Genomic DNA, 14,610 nt, shown 5'->3' with positions numbered 1-14,610 from the left:
GATGTTGCAATTCCTGCTATTAAAAAGCCGTTGGCATTGTGGTGAGGAGGAGAGAAAATAAAGCCCATATCTGTTCATCCTTGGAAGCACAGCCGTAGGCTGAGTGACCTGCAGGTGACCATGCTGGGGCTGGGTCTGAAGCAGACGTGTCCTCAGCTTCAGAGGGATGTGATATTCTTATTTTGCATTATTTCCCCTTTATTGCTTCCCAGATTTCTTTGTGTTATCCATCACACTTTGTTCCATGTGGTTTGTCTTCCTTCAGAGCAAATGGAATTACATTAGTTAGTGATGGAGTGGTTTAGTGTATGATTTATAACATGTGTTGGTTCTCTGCAGAGTAACGATCCTTTCTAAATTATGGCCGTTGCATTATTGGGCAGTATTACTGAGATCTGTCTTGTTCTATTTTGAAAACATTTTTCAACTTTTTCTTGGGATTTTTGCAATAACTCCAAGTAGGAAGGGAGCAGTGGAGGGATTGTTTCAAACACAGCGCAGTGGGAGTTTCTGTAAGATAATCAGACCATTTGTCCATCAGAGTTGATAGTCTGTCTCTAGCGGTAACCAGTATCAGATGATTCAGAGAAAGACAATGACATTGTTAATAATACATTTCCCCAACCTTGCAGTGCTGTATGTGGGCAGAAGGCAAATTCCTTCCTAACGCTTGCAGTGATTTGCTAATCCCCTGAAGCATAATAATTGCATTAATTTTATCTCATGAATATGTAAGCATGCTATTGAATGTCAAAGGAGGAGGATGCCATTCTGTGAAATGTCAAAATAATCAGAGTAATCTTTGACAAGGATGGACTTTTCTGTTAAAAACTAGTTATTTAAAAAAACACGCAGAAAGTATACTATTCTTATTCTTTTCCAGACAATTGTCATGAAACACTGCTCACTTTCTGTACAGCTCTCCAGGTGCCATTGCTTTTTAATTTAGTCCTTTCTTTTTTGTCTCTTTTACTGGGAGATTCAATAGAAGTGCAGCATTTTGTTATTGCCTATAGAGCAATGGCAAGCCCAGGGAATTGCTTGAGAGTATGTGGGGGTTTTCATTCTTGGATTATCAATTTGAAGTGGGTGTAGGTTGGTGTTGACCGAAAGTTGTTACCATCTGCTTGCTGTTTGGTAGACTGCATAATGAGTTTCTGAATCTCAGCTTTTTCCACTGATGTCAGCCTGTATCACAGAAAAGTATCTTTGCAGGCATCTAATTAGCCCCCTTACTAGCTGTTTCTGATGAGAACTAACTCTTCTTGTTCTCCAGCCAGGCTTGAGGTGCCTTCTTGACCTCGTAGCTTTCTTTGCTCTTTTCAGGACTTTATCAGGAGAGTTCTGTTTAATGCTTGAGGATCTCCTTCATCCTCATTTAGAAAAATGTGTCAGCACGGGCTTCACTTTGTTTGCACAGCCTGTAGACTTCAGTGGGTCTATATGCAGAGTTAAATATCTGCTTAAGTTCTTTGCTGGTTTGGGGACACAGTGCTCAGCACTTGTCAGAATTAAGCCCGGCATTTTCAATGCTGTTGGTAACCCCAGTTTTGGGCCTCGAAGAGCTTACTATCAGGTGGGTGCTATGGGCTGCGGGGAGATGTGAGCAACTTCAACAGATACATTCAGAGTTCCTTTGAGAACTGTGGTGCACTTGGAGGCTGCCCATTAGCTTTCCAGACCAGGACTTTCTCAAGAAAGTCCAAGGGGTTCAGAAATACACTGCAGGAAATGGTGCGATTGATGCGTTTCTGCTGAGAAGCTGCTGATCACAACCAAGGTGGGGAGCCTCCTGTGCCTGAAACTGCCACTTGTTTAGATGAGCTTGTCTGGTTGTTGCAGATCCTTTGGTACTCTTGGTAACGTAGTCATTACTCTGGCTAAATTCTAATTCAGATCCCGCAACCGGCAGATTCAAATGGATTTACCGTGTGTATTCTTAATCTGTGCGTGTCACTACCCGAGAGGGGAACAAGCCGCTGCTGGGCAGTGTGGCCGCGGGTGCCGTGACGGTGCCGTGACGGTGCCGTGACGGTGCCATGACGGTGCCGTGACGGTGCCGTGACGGTGCCATGACGGTGCCGTGACGGTGCCGTGACGGTGCCATGACGGTGCCGTGACAGTGCCATGACGATGCCGTGACGGTGCCGTGACGGTGCTGTGACAGTGCTCTTCTGCAAGCTCGTCTGTCCGGAGGATGGCTGCTGGCTGCTAGGGCGTGCGTGATTTGAGAAAGGACTGTTGCAGGGTGCTCGTCTGGGATGGCTGTGTTGTAGTGGCAGGCAGAGTGGTCGTTTCAGAAGATCTCGTAGGACGGACAGCCTCTCACGTCAATTCAGGACCGCCTGAATGTCATTCATGCAGAGTTTATTTAACAGACTTGAACGAAATCAGACTTCGTGTTGTGTTCTCCATTGCAAAGAGTCCTCAGGGTTCCTTTATAGCTGTAAGAGTCCCAGGCTTAGCTGGTGGGGTACAGACTGTCGCCTTTCCCAGAAGCTGCTGCCTGCTGAGGTCTCTGTTCACCGGCTGGTCCAAATCTTTAGAGGAAATACTCTGTCGGAGGAGGCAGTTTGGCCTTTTTGCATCTTGCCTTGTGTCCTTGCTTTGCGGAGCATCCAGAGTAGGGTGTGAGCAGATAGTTTGGCTGTGCATTTTTCCATCACCTAAAGAAAAGCTCAGTTCTTCGCTATGCTCCTGCAGCTATCGAGGCTTGTCCTGAACAGAGCTTGGCCTCTTGCTACCCGTGTCACGCTTGCTTATGTTATTTCTACCACAGTTCCAATCATAAGACGAGGTGTTTCTCTTAGGCACAGGAGGAACATAAACCAAGAAGACATACTCTGCCTTCCGTGCTTTCACACACTCCGTGCAGCGTTTCACCTGGGAGCAGGGGGCTGCTGCTTCGGTGGGCTTGTTTGTGTTCCGTCCCTGGCTTAATCTGTTGTAACTGCTAAAGGCTACACTGCAGGGCTATGTGAGGCCGTGAATGTGCTCTGGTCAATTAGGTCTGTAAAGCGTTATTTATTACTATTATTTTTTTTCAAAGTGGGTCAAGCCGTTTTGGCATTTCAGGCGTTGATTCCCGGTTCAATTGCAGGCCTCGGTCACTATGGCAACTGCAGAAAGCGTTCGTCATGGCCCTGCCTTGGGTCCGATTCAAACTCCAGGGACCGGGCGGGAGCAGCGAGAGTTTGGAGGGGCTCAGGGCAGGGGGAGGCGAGAGGGACGGAGCTGCAGGCTGCTGGGTTCTGTGCCCATCCGTGCTGTGCTGGCGATGAAAGCCTGAGTTTGCGGACTCCTCGTGTCCTTCGTTGTTTGCACCCCTCTGGAGCCCTTCATGCGAGAAATATTCAGTGTTGCCCAGTCATCAGATGGTATGAGGTAGATTCAGACCTCCTGATTTTGATCAGCTCTCTGCTGAACTTCCTAGCGGGTTTCACCCGAAAAATGGTGCAGCCGTACCCTGGTTTTGAACTGGTAATTTTGTGCTTTACATTAGAAGCAGTAAAAACTCCGTGCTCCTTCATAACTGTAACCTGGAAGCGGGCAGAACCTTGACTGAATTTGACTTGGTCTTTGTAGAGTTGCTCGAAGCTGAAACTCAAGGTGAAACTCGTGAGTATGAACTCACACGAACAGAAAATGAGGAGGAGGTTGTGCATGATAAACTCAGGTTTCGTAGAGCGGTAGAAGAAAAATTAGTACATCTGTTCAGACAAGTTTAGTGCATTGGTATGTGATTCAGGAACATTCGCTTCAAATACTTGCCTTGTATTTCTAGGGACCTCTCAAATAAACCAAGTTGTGTTGAATCAAGCATGCCTGGGGTCAAGATTTAGGAAATTTGATGTAATGCCAGATAACAAATAACATAGCAGGAGCGGGAGCAATACAGCCCCAGAATTCAGAGTTCTTAACTGTAGGAATGGCAATCCAGGCCATTTCCATCTCTGGAAGCATTGCTGATGCACTGGAGCTGACTTGGGTTTAGGTGGCACTTGAAGAAGCAGCTTTTTCTTTTTCCGTATCTATATGATTCTCAGTCTATTAAGGAGAAATATGGAACAGAGCGGAGTCTGTAATTTCATCCATCTTTCTTCCTGTTTACAGAACACTTTGCAGACCCATTTTCTCTAGCCTCTTTGTTACCTGTATGAATTTCCACAGTCTATATTATTGAAAATGTCTTCTAAAAGGGTTTTCTGCAAAGTGCCGTGTTACTGTTCTTGCCAATCGCAAGTGTGTATGAGTATGAAATGTGATTCTGTTAATGTCTGCATAAGCAATGTTGTCGCAACTTTCTGCAAATTGTTTAGGGAAAGTGTCATCATTTGTGCATTAACACAAGCAGTGAGCAAACAGATGATAATTTATGAGAGCAGTTCAGCCAGCACTAAACCAAACTAAACCTGGTAACTACTGGATGAGCGTATGACATTATCTACCCGTACCCACTAACTAACATCTGTAAAATGCTTCTGATATCTTCAGAGGTAAGAGGTGGATATGATTTTTATCTGAGAATTAATGAAACCTCAGACATTTTCAGAAAGGAAACGATCTATTTTAACTTCCTCACTGTACATCACATTGTGAGAAACAAACTTCAGTTTATATATAATTGGGCTTAAGTTATAACCCTTAAGAGTTTGATTGTACTGGCTTCTTTAATTCAATCCCTTACAGTTGTAATTCCCTCATCTTTTTTCTATTGCCTGCTCTTCTGGTGCTCAGATGTGGCCGGTTGTCTAGAGCTCAGAAAATTATAGGGTACCGTAACAAGTCAGCATGGCAGAGTTAGCACAGAGTTCACCCTTGGATCAGCCCAGGTTCCAGAGTTGAACTGGCTGGAAAGGCCCCGAAGATGTTTGCGCTGGTCATAAATAGGTTTGACTGCTGAAGGAAATTAGTTACGTAGGGAAAAATGGATGTAGCATGTGGTATTTTGGAGTCTGGCAGGAAGAAGAGGCATCAAAAGAGAAGGAACAGTGAGGAAATCTGAGTTTTCCTGTTCTATATAAATATGTATGTAAATGGCTTTCTGGTTTAAGGTGTTAGGTCATTTGCTGAAGACATGAGATGAAAAGTTCCATTCCCCTAAGTGTTTCATAATTTCTGTAGAAATCTGAAAGGTCTTGCTTTTTCCCATTATGAAAGGGGAACTTTTAAAAAAAAACCATGAAAGCTTTTATGCTACAGCAAAACACTTTCATGCCCAGCTCTAGCTGGTGCGGGAAAGGATGATTTGATGCAGGAAATCATGACTGCATTGTCTGTCATCGGGAGTCCCCTCCCCGTGCCCCATCCTTTTTGATGTTCTTTAACGGAGTGTTTCCTAAAAGATACGATTCCATTTTTGTGCATCCTGCTGAGAGTAGTTACACTTGCTGAAATAAAATAAAGGAGGGACACGGTGGGACTGTATCGAGGACATACCGACAGCTCCCTCATTCTTGAGTGCAAGTTTAGGTTTTCTAAGCTCAGATCATCATTTTAAAGTCTCAGAGCCTACAGGAGAGAATGAGTTCATTCTTGTAGGCATTCATCTGTGGTCAGCTGAATTGAAGAGTGGGTGGAGAAAGACACTGGCAGGCTGTTGTAGTTACCTCTGCTGCTGGAAAATGATAACTGTTCACAGCCTCATTTTACTGGGGATGTAAGTCCTAAGCGTGGCATCGGGTGCATTTCTTCAAGAAGCCAGATTTGTCTGCTGTGCTAGTGGAGACATCTGCGGGTAATGCTCCACCTCAGGGCATGGGTGCAGTTGTTTTCTGTTTGAGCTGAAGATGATTAACCCCACTCTTTCCTTCTTTCTGCAGTACTGCCAGTAACTCAAACCGCAGCACGCCTGCCTGCTCCCCGATCCTGCGCAAACGCTCCCGGTCCCCGACACCGCAGGACTCCCAAGGAGACGCCATGGTGGAAAAAGGCTCAGACCACTCGTCGGACAAATCCCCTTCCACGCCGGAGCAGGGTGTACAGCGTAGCTGTTCCTCTCAGTCGGGCCGCAGCGGGGCCAAGAATTCCAAGGTGAGGAGCGAGCAAATGACTTTGGTCAAGATGTGCACGTGTCCTCAGTTCTGAACTCTAATGCAGGCTTTGTCTTTCACCTTTTTTTTCTCTGGCTGACTTTCCGCCTTCTTCCCCCATCGTACTTCTGAAAATTCTCCTAACGGGGAGCCATTTGCCTGGGTCAGCCTTCAGCACACCTCTGTTACCTTCTCCGTGCCCCGAGTCCATGAGTTGCCGATGGCTTGTACTGCAGTTCCATCATGGTTTACGTAGGCTAACCTGTTTGCAGCTGGTTTGCCTCCCTGTTTCCCTGGGAGGCTCTGTGGCTTTGAGAAAGACCTTGAAAGTCAGGTGGCGCAAATACTTTTTATCGTCTGGATCCTAAAGGGTCTTGGAAGAAAGGAAGTTCCTCTGTGCAAACGGCCCGTGAAGGGCCCGTGCAGTTCTGCAGTCCTGTCTGAGCCCAGCATTGGGATGAGGTTCAAGTTGCCACAGGATCAGTTTGCTAATGCTCTTCAAAATGCCTCCTGTCGGTGCAGTATTATGACTGTCTGGCAAATTCCTTGCAAATCTTGGCCAGGGTAGATGATACTTTCCCTAGAAAGGTATTGTGTCTTTTGACCATATTAGAAACACTATCGGCCTTGTCTTTGCTGTACTGAAGAAGAGGGTTTCAGGTTTGGGGACTCTTGATTTTCTGTGAGCAGTGGGACCTGGCGAAACAGGCACGAGGGCCTCGGGAGCCAAACATAACCTTTGATTATAACCCTGATGTCACTGGCATATTATATGATAATTAGCTGTCCGGAGCACTTGTGTGTTTCCAGATTTTTGAAGTGAAATATTTCAGCCAGAATAACTTCACAGTGTCACAGGCATAACTCTGATGGTTTGTGCGAAACGAGTTGTTAGATCTTTGCCTGACTTACTGCTGGATTGTGTCACGCACACAAGAAGTCTTCATCCGCTCCCCTTGTCGTCACTGTCAGCGGAGGAAACAGGGTTCACTGGCCCACGGTCGCTGGGCTGAGCTGATATCTCGCCATCAAGGGGGATGGTGTATGTGAGTTCGAAAGAGGGGGCGGAGGGTTTTTTCCAGATGAATCATTTGAGACCCGTCAGTTCTGAGGTTGCCCTTGAGGTCAGACGTGCTTCCTGTGCACACAGTAACCTGCAAACGCCCCAAAAGAAAGGCACGGAGGTGGGCGGCAGGCAGGACGCAGGGCACGCTGCCCACAGCCACGCTGGGGGACGCCGTCAGGGGAACTGCGTCCTTGGGGAGGGGCAGTTACAGAGATGAGTTGCCCTGCCCTGGCCCATAAAGCACTGTGATTTAAGGCCATGGGAGCGCGATTTTTACCGACACGGTGACTGCTAAAGCTTGACTTTAATTCATGGTGCTTTTCACAAGAAAAGCGGGGGGGGATATAATGCTTTCTGTTGGGTTTGTGGGTTTTCCTTCTCTTGATTTGCGAGGTAATTTTTCTTCTTTCCTTAATTTCTCTCTTTTCATTCCTGCATGCTTTCTCTCCGATTAAGTCACACAAGCGCCTCTCCAAAGTAAGCCTTCTTTTTTCTCTCCTGTCCCCACTGTAGAATTGTCTCATCACTCAGACACCCTCCCCATGGTACTGAGCGGTGACCCCAGTAAGGCATTCTCCTGGTGCGGCTGCGAGAATGTCAGCAAGAGCTCAGCCCAATGCCTGTAGCTGAGAAGCTGGTTTCACTTATGTCACTGGGATCTTATTAATATTTGCTCACATGGTGTGAGAACTGGCCTGTTCATCACACTCCTTCAATTACTGCCAACTAATTTTAGCCTTTGTTTTAAGGTTTGCTTTCCCTCTCCCTTGGAGTGAGCTGCTATGTTTGCCAGAGAGAAATCTGCTGGCTTTGGTAGGCTGAACAGTACCATAATCCCTTCTCTTTCCTCTCCTCTTACTTTCTGCCTTTCAGAAACAAGAGTTGGTCTCCTTAATGTCTTCCCTGCTTTTTATGGTGAAAAGTAGTTTTGTGGCCAGCGATCTCAGCTTACTGCCCCTGCACGCTTTCCTGTGTGACGTAAATATTAAAGATCAGTGATTTCAAATGAACCCAGCTTGCACTTGTTAGAACAGACCTGTCCCAAATGAATTGTGAGAATTCATGGGCTCGCTCTGCAAGGTCATAAGTAGAAGATCCCTCTGTGGGTGCTTGGATTGGAGATAAACTCCTCTGAGATTTGATCTCCCATCGCTGTGCTCCCCTCAGAAGAGTGTAAAAATCAGAAATGCAGATGGGATGCTTATTGGACAAAGTGCCAGGCTGCTGGCATTTTCCACGTGTACACAAGTGAAGTTAAAACTAGAATGGCTTGGATGGCTTCATAATCCACGAAGTCAACGCCTTGGCCTTTCCCCAGCTGATGCCTTAGATTTCCTTCCAGGCAAGATCTCAGAGAGCAGTGAAGTCTACGGTGCTGGATTATTGTTTTTCTTTGGTCGTAATTCCTCTGGTAACCAGCCTGGCCTTCCACGATTGCAGGTGTCTGCTGGAAGCTTCCTTATGTGTTTTTTTTTTTTTAGACAGATTCTCTTGTGCTTGGTAGCCGTAGCTTGGATAACTAGAAAGAAGGGCTGTGGGACTGAAGTCTCAGGTGAGGTGTGAAAGAAGTTCTTTGGGAAATGCCGGTCTGGCGTAGCAGAGAGTCCTGAAACGGTTGCTGGTGAGTGGGTCAGACAGGTCGCGGATAGGCTGCGGTAGGCTGGAGGCGCTTTGCTGAGCGATGGAGAGGTTTGTTAGGAGAGGAACACCGGTAGAGAGCGATGTGCGCGTAAACTGTGTTCGGAGCGGGACTGTGATGCGCTTGCAGCCAGCCCCTTGCATTTCTGAGAGGAAAAAAGCAACGTCTTCAAGACAATTAGAGAAACAAGAGGGAAGCGGGCTTCGGAGGAGTTCCAATGCGAGGAGGCTGACGCACAGAGGGAAGGGGATCGCGGGCACATCTGCCAGCCTGTGCCAGAGCCTCCTGCCCTGCTCGCCCGCGGTCTGTGCACGGGGTGAGCTTCAAGCAGTGTGAACGCTCCGTCTCTTTGCTGTGCTCCAGAAGGTGGCTTCCTCTGGTAAACGTGAGGAATCTCAGGAGTGATAAGCCCCCTGGTTCTCCCCGTGCAGATGATGATGGTATTAATTCAGGACAGAGGTTAGGAACAAAGACAAAAATGTAAAAGTCTCCTTTCTCAGCCTCTTCTCCTCTCCCCACTTCTGCAAGAAGAACGGTCTGATTTTTCCGACCTGTCTCACTAATGAAATGAAACAGCTTGAGCCCATGAGTTTGATGCTGTGTTTATACAATTGCTGACAGATCTGCTTGAAGACCCTTGCCCTCTTTTGTCTGTTGTGTTAATTGTCGTGCTGCAGTGTTGCCAGCAGAGGGAGCGCTTCACGAGGAGTTTTTAAGCACTGGGTTACATCTGGAGAAGTCTTTTCTGGAGCTTGCTTTTCCTTGCTGTCCACCACTGTGGCATGGACCGAACCACCCACAGGCCTGCATCAGCCTTAGGCTTTTACTGGCAAACGCAGCTGCTTCTGGAACAGCTTTCTGAACTCAGCAAAAACCCACTTTTTGCTACCAGGCAACGATGAAATACATGTTTTTAACTCTTTTGCCCTTTCCCAAGGATAAAAGTAATTTCCTCTCCGTTGCAAATCCTACAGAGTCTTTCCAATGTTTGTAGCTAATAATGAATGCTGAAGATAAATACCAGGTTAGGGTAAAACATCGATTTTGATGTAGGCCCTGGAGACTGTAGAACAGCTTAAGTTGGAAGAGATCTCAGGTGGTCTGTAGTCCAAGCCCCTGCTCAAAGCAGGTCTGACGTGCTTAGATCAGGCTGGTCTAAAGTCTTGGCCAGCCACAATTTGCAAACCTCCAAGACCAGAGATCCCACAGCCTTGTCAGGCCCCTGCTCCAGTGCTTAACCACTCTTGTTGTGAACTGGCTTTTTCCTTCTGTCCGAATAGAATTTCCCTTACTGCAGCTTCTGACTGTTGCACCTTGTCCTTTCAGTGTGCAATTATGAGAAGAGTTTGGCTGTGTCTTCTCATTTACCCCTCCATTGGGTGGTGTAATCTCCCTTCAGGTAGCAGGTCATGAAATTCTGGTCATTTTGGACTGAGGCGAGGGATTTCTTTGAGGGATTTGGCCACGGACATTTAGAAGCCAGGTGAATATCATAGCTTTTGAAAGTTACACAGGTCAGGAGAAAGGGCTCTGGAATCCATTCGGAGCTCAGCCCTCACCTTGGTTCTGTGCCTCTGTTTCCCCAGTTGTAAAATGGACATAGGTATACTTCTAGAGCTCTGTGGCATGTAATTCACTTGGCAAAAGCGTTTCTGTTCCCCTGGAAGCAGCACTGCGTAGGAGTGAGTTGTGATCCTGCTCCCAGTAATGCTAAAAGGTGACAACTTCTGTTGGCATCAAGTCCGCAGGCTGAACTTCATGTGCGTGATCCACCGCTTCCCATCTGCACCGTAAAGCTGTAATCTTCCATAGCAGTATATGCAAAAATGAGATCATTGACCCATGAAGATTTAGAGGCAACACTGTATTAATTAAAGGCTCAGAGAAAATACACCATTTTTTGTCTTCCTCAAGTTCTCCTAAGTTCTTCCTGGTTACAGCCACCATGTAACTATGACCTCTGGTATCTGCTCCTGTAGCATCGTCTCTGCAAATCAGTGACATCTTTTCCACTTCTGTGTGCAACTCTGTTCCTCTGTTGCTTATTTATTCTCTCTTTTCAGTTCTAATGCTTATGGTTTCTTTTTCCAGTATGACAGACTTAACCTGCTCAAAGTAAGAATATGTTTTTCTTTTTTCTTTCTTTTCCCCCTCCATTATACTGTCTCTTGATTTTCACAATTCACATCCCCCTAGATTCTAACTCTCAGCGAATTAAAAAAAAGGTAAATACAATTGCAGATAGATTTAGGGACTGACTCTCCCTTCTCTTTGGAATTCCTGTAGTCTGCTCTACGTGCAAAACAAGGGTCACGGGGAATGAATCTCCTCATATTTAGAACACTTGGTCGAGGCAAATTATGAGGCTTGGATGTCAGTGTAATTGTGTGGAAGAGCTTAAGAGCTGAGGAGCTGCAGAGCTCCCTCACAGAGGAGCCGCGGTTTGCAGCAATTCAAGTGTGAGGCGGAAAAGAGTTACTGCAATTAATGCAGCAGAGGGCAATGAAATGCTGTGGCAGTGTACTGACAGCACGACACGTGCACCCTGATTTATTAGACACAGTGACAGGAGTGCCTCTGTTTTATCTACGCCAATTATAGTTTGATTATGATTTTTTTTTTTCCCCAGGAATTTCTGAGTTATGCCTTTTGCTCTTTAAGGCAGACAGGTGGCAAAACAAATCTGCAGGAAAATCACTCCATCTTAGACCCTGTGCTCCTGAGGGCAAGGTGGTGTGTACGTGGATTAAGATTAATTCCCCCGATTTTTTTTTAGTATAGGCTGAATTGCATAAGGCCTTTTTCCGTGTCCTACTTGCAGAGAAGGATGACTTCAACCAGACGCTTTACGAATGGAGGATATGGCCAAGTATGGAAAAGCATAGGAAGTAAGAGGAAATTCCGCTGCTTCTTAGTTGATGAGCCGTACTGTGTATTCAGTTCTTCATATCGTTTCCCCAGGATTTGGGGTAAAGCCTTACGGGTGTTCCTCTTTTTAATGTCAAACTTTTGTACTTTGGCCTGTGGCATATACTACGTTACTGTGGGGTTTTTCGATTAGGGACCAGTGCAGCGGAACTGGCAGAAACGCCCAAAGTTGCAAGGGACCCTTCAGGAAGGTTTGTTCCATAAATGAGATGCAGATGCCAGTGAGGTCATCTACTGGCATGGTGTATAGGGAGCACAGGAACCTGCAAGCAAGGAGGTCTAGGGGAAGAACAGTGTAAGCAACCCCATGTCTTCATAGAAATCTCTGGTCCAATCCGATCTCATTAACACTTTGCACTTACTTTCCTATGGTAAACATCCTGTACGTTGTTGGTCCTGTCCTGGGCTATCCCAGGGCAGGTAGTTTCTGTGTTACTGTGCATATGAACTTAACTCTGCGAGTGAAACTTCCGCAGGCTCTGTGACAAGTCAGACAACAGTATGTCGTCCTTCATGTTCCAGGCTGGGTACAAAGCTGTGAAAAATACTCCCAGTCCAAGGTCAGAAGCAAGATGACTTCGATGAAAGAAATGCAGTGACATATTGCTTCTGTCCTTGTCTATTAGACTGCCACGAGTGTCATGTAGACATGCCGTTGCTGGTGGGAGACAGGAACAGGCATGTTTGTGCGGCTGCTGACACACACCGTGCCTGGCAATGTGCCCCGTACCTGACCACCCTTAGCGGGGAAAGGCTGCAGTGTCCCCCGGCTTAATTGCCCTGCGGTAAATCCACCCCGAAACGGGGGATGCCTGGACGTTCTGTCAGTTCCGCTCAGCGTACTGACATTGGAAAGCCCGTCTGACTGGAGTGGGAGCGTGAAGGTTATTTCTTCCTCTCTCTGTGAGGATAAATCTCGCCTCCAGCTGCAAATCGCCACGGGTGGCTTTCCAAGCTGAGCTAGCTTTCTCATATGCTCCAGCGTGACGTGCGGCCTGTCCTCTTAAACCATCTGAAATGCCATGATAAGGACAAAAAAAATCACATGTGCAGATGATGCAAAACCCTGTGCACTGAAATTCTGATTTTCTTCAGCAGTTTTCCTGTCTCTGTATATGTCTCCCTTTTAAAATTTCAAACACTATTGAAAATTTTGCCTGATGGCTTTTGCGAGTAAAATTGTGTCCCTGGCCCCTGGTAGTTCTTCGAGGGCTTATTTGCACAGTGCCCATTGAACACAATGTGATTTTTGCAACCTAGCCAGCAGACGTGGAAGAATGAAGCCTTTAAAAGAAATGGCTGGCAGTGATTACGATTAGCTCCTCCGTTGCTAGCAGGCGCTGCTGTTCTGCAAAAATGATTACAGCATGCGCGTGTGAGTTTGTGCGTGTGTGCGTGCATGTGGACATGCACACATTAGCCTGAATTGTTTCCTATTATGGACTCGTGCTTCTAGATTTGTTCTTTGTTCCTGTACCTGGAAATACCTGTGTTAGACCACGCTATGAAATACATTGAAATCTTCTGTTTAATCCCACTTTCACTTCACTAATTATACAAACCAGATTGGACCTCGTTTCTCTGTCCATCTTTCTTTATGATCCTAAGATCTCTGTGCTAACTAATGCTTCTCTTTTATTTTGTCCTTACAGAAAAGCCAGAGTTGGTATAATGTAAGTACTGCCGTTTCTCTTGTCCCTGGGTGAATATGGGCTGGGTGCCTGGGTGGGGGGAAGGTGCAGGGGGCTTTGCAGTGGCACTGGGGCAGACTGACCATTTCCAAAAAGAGGAGATGGAAATGGCTCGGAACTGGCAAAGGAGGACTGACATCCTGAGGGAAAGGATGCCAGAGACAGAGAGCAAAGCTTTGTCTTTTCAGGCACTCTTCTGGTGATCTCCACATCCTGTACCTTCCCGTTTCCCAGCAGAGTTGGTCTTGATGTGGTGACAGGCAGAGCTGCCACTGCGCAAACCCTTTGCATCTCTCAGGGTGGTGTGGGGCAAGAGAGGAATTGTTTTCTATTGACCTCACAGAAACACAAACCACCTTTTGCTTCTGCCTTGATCTTAGTTTCGTTCTGCAAGCACGAGTGGCAGTATTTTTGGTACAAGGCTGGTGGCGTGCAGATTTCCACGATTGGTGTCACCTTTGCACGGTTGAACCCCCACCCCTCGAGCGCTCTGAAGTATCATAGATACCAGCACACCATGCTTTTGTAGGCAAACGCAGCAGCCGTCCCGTGTCCAGCAGCAGTTCCTAGCTTCCTGCAGCACAAGACATTAGAACCAGTGATTTTGGCTGATACAATGCAGTCAGGTTGGGCAAAGTCACCAGACGCAGACTTATTTACTTGCTGTATATAATCAGCACCAGGATAGTAGCAAGGACAGCAAAAGACGTGATCTCAGAACCAGAGAGAAGCGCAGCGGCAATGGCATTAAGAATGAAGTATAAGCCATAGTAGGCCAAACTGACGGAGAAGTGGCAGATAACGGAACGTGGAGTGTGGCAGTTTGAGCAGATGCACAGACTCAACCAGACTGCTGCAAAAATGTAAATCTTTGGCCACGGCTAGAGGTGACTTTTGCTATTACACAAGAGCTGCTTCTGACCGTGGCTGCTGAGATCCATACCCTGCTGCATGATGCTTTGCTGTGGTCTGCTTCTGTGGGTCTCTCGTGTTTTCATGTCCTTTCTATCTTATCTTTCTGTTCTCTTGTTTTTCCTTCATATATTTTCAGCATGAGAGACAGTACATCCGGAGAGTAAGCACTGGCTGCATTTTTTGTGGTTTCCCCCCGCCCCAGTTTTTTTCCTTTCGAGAGCAAAACAAAACCGTGTTCAAGTTAGTAGAGACATTCTGGCCAGATAAAAGCAGCAATGTGGAAATACGGATGGGCCACAGACTCCAGAAAGGCAGTCAATCCTACATGGCAGTATTACT

The 14,610-nt window shown here is 46.6% G+C and overlaps 1 protein-coding gene across 10 annotated transcripts in view; it reads left to right on the top strand.

Annotated features, from left to right (window-relative positions):
- The window catches only part of GRAMD1B (GRAM domain containing 1B), an 87,838-nt gene that overhangs the window by 48,989 nt on the left and 24,239 nt on the right, over positions 1-14,610 (top strand). For 6 of the 10 annotated variants that reach the window (XM_065652121.1, XM_065652120.1, XM_065652116.1 and 3 more), the window contains 3 exons: positions 5,823-6,033; positions 13,318-13,338; positions 14,408-14,431. In XM_065652121.1, coding sequence (XP_065508193.1) covers positions 5,823-6,033; positions 13,318-13,338; positions 14,408-14,431 — 256 coding nt within the window. Of the gene's footprint in view, positions 1-5,822; positions 6,034-13,317; positions 13,339-14,407; positions 14,432-14,610 lie in introns of those variants that run through there. The other 4 variants (XM_065652118.1, XM_065652117.1, XM_065652119.1 and 1 more) reach the window with 3 other exon arrangements.

This window comes from Caloenas nicobarica, chromosome 26 (genome assembly GCF_036013445.1).
Source record: "Caloenas nicobarica isolate bCalNic1 chromosome 26, bCalNic1.hap1, whole genome shotgun sequence".
Taxonomy (NCBI): domain Eukaryota; kingdom Metazoa; phylum Chordata; class Aves; order Columbiformes; family Columbidae; genus Caloenas; species Caloenas nicobarica.
This window is presented reverse-complemented; position numbering and strand designations above follow the sequence as displayed.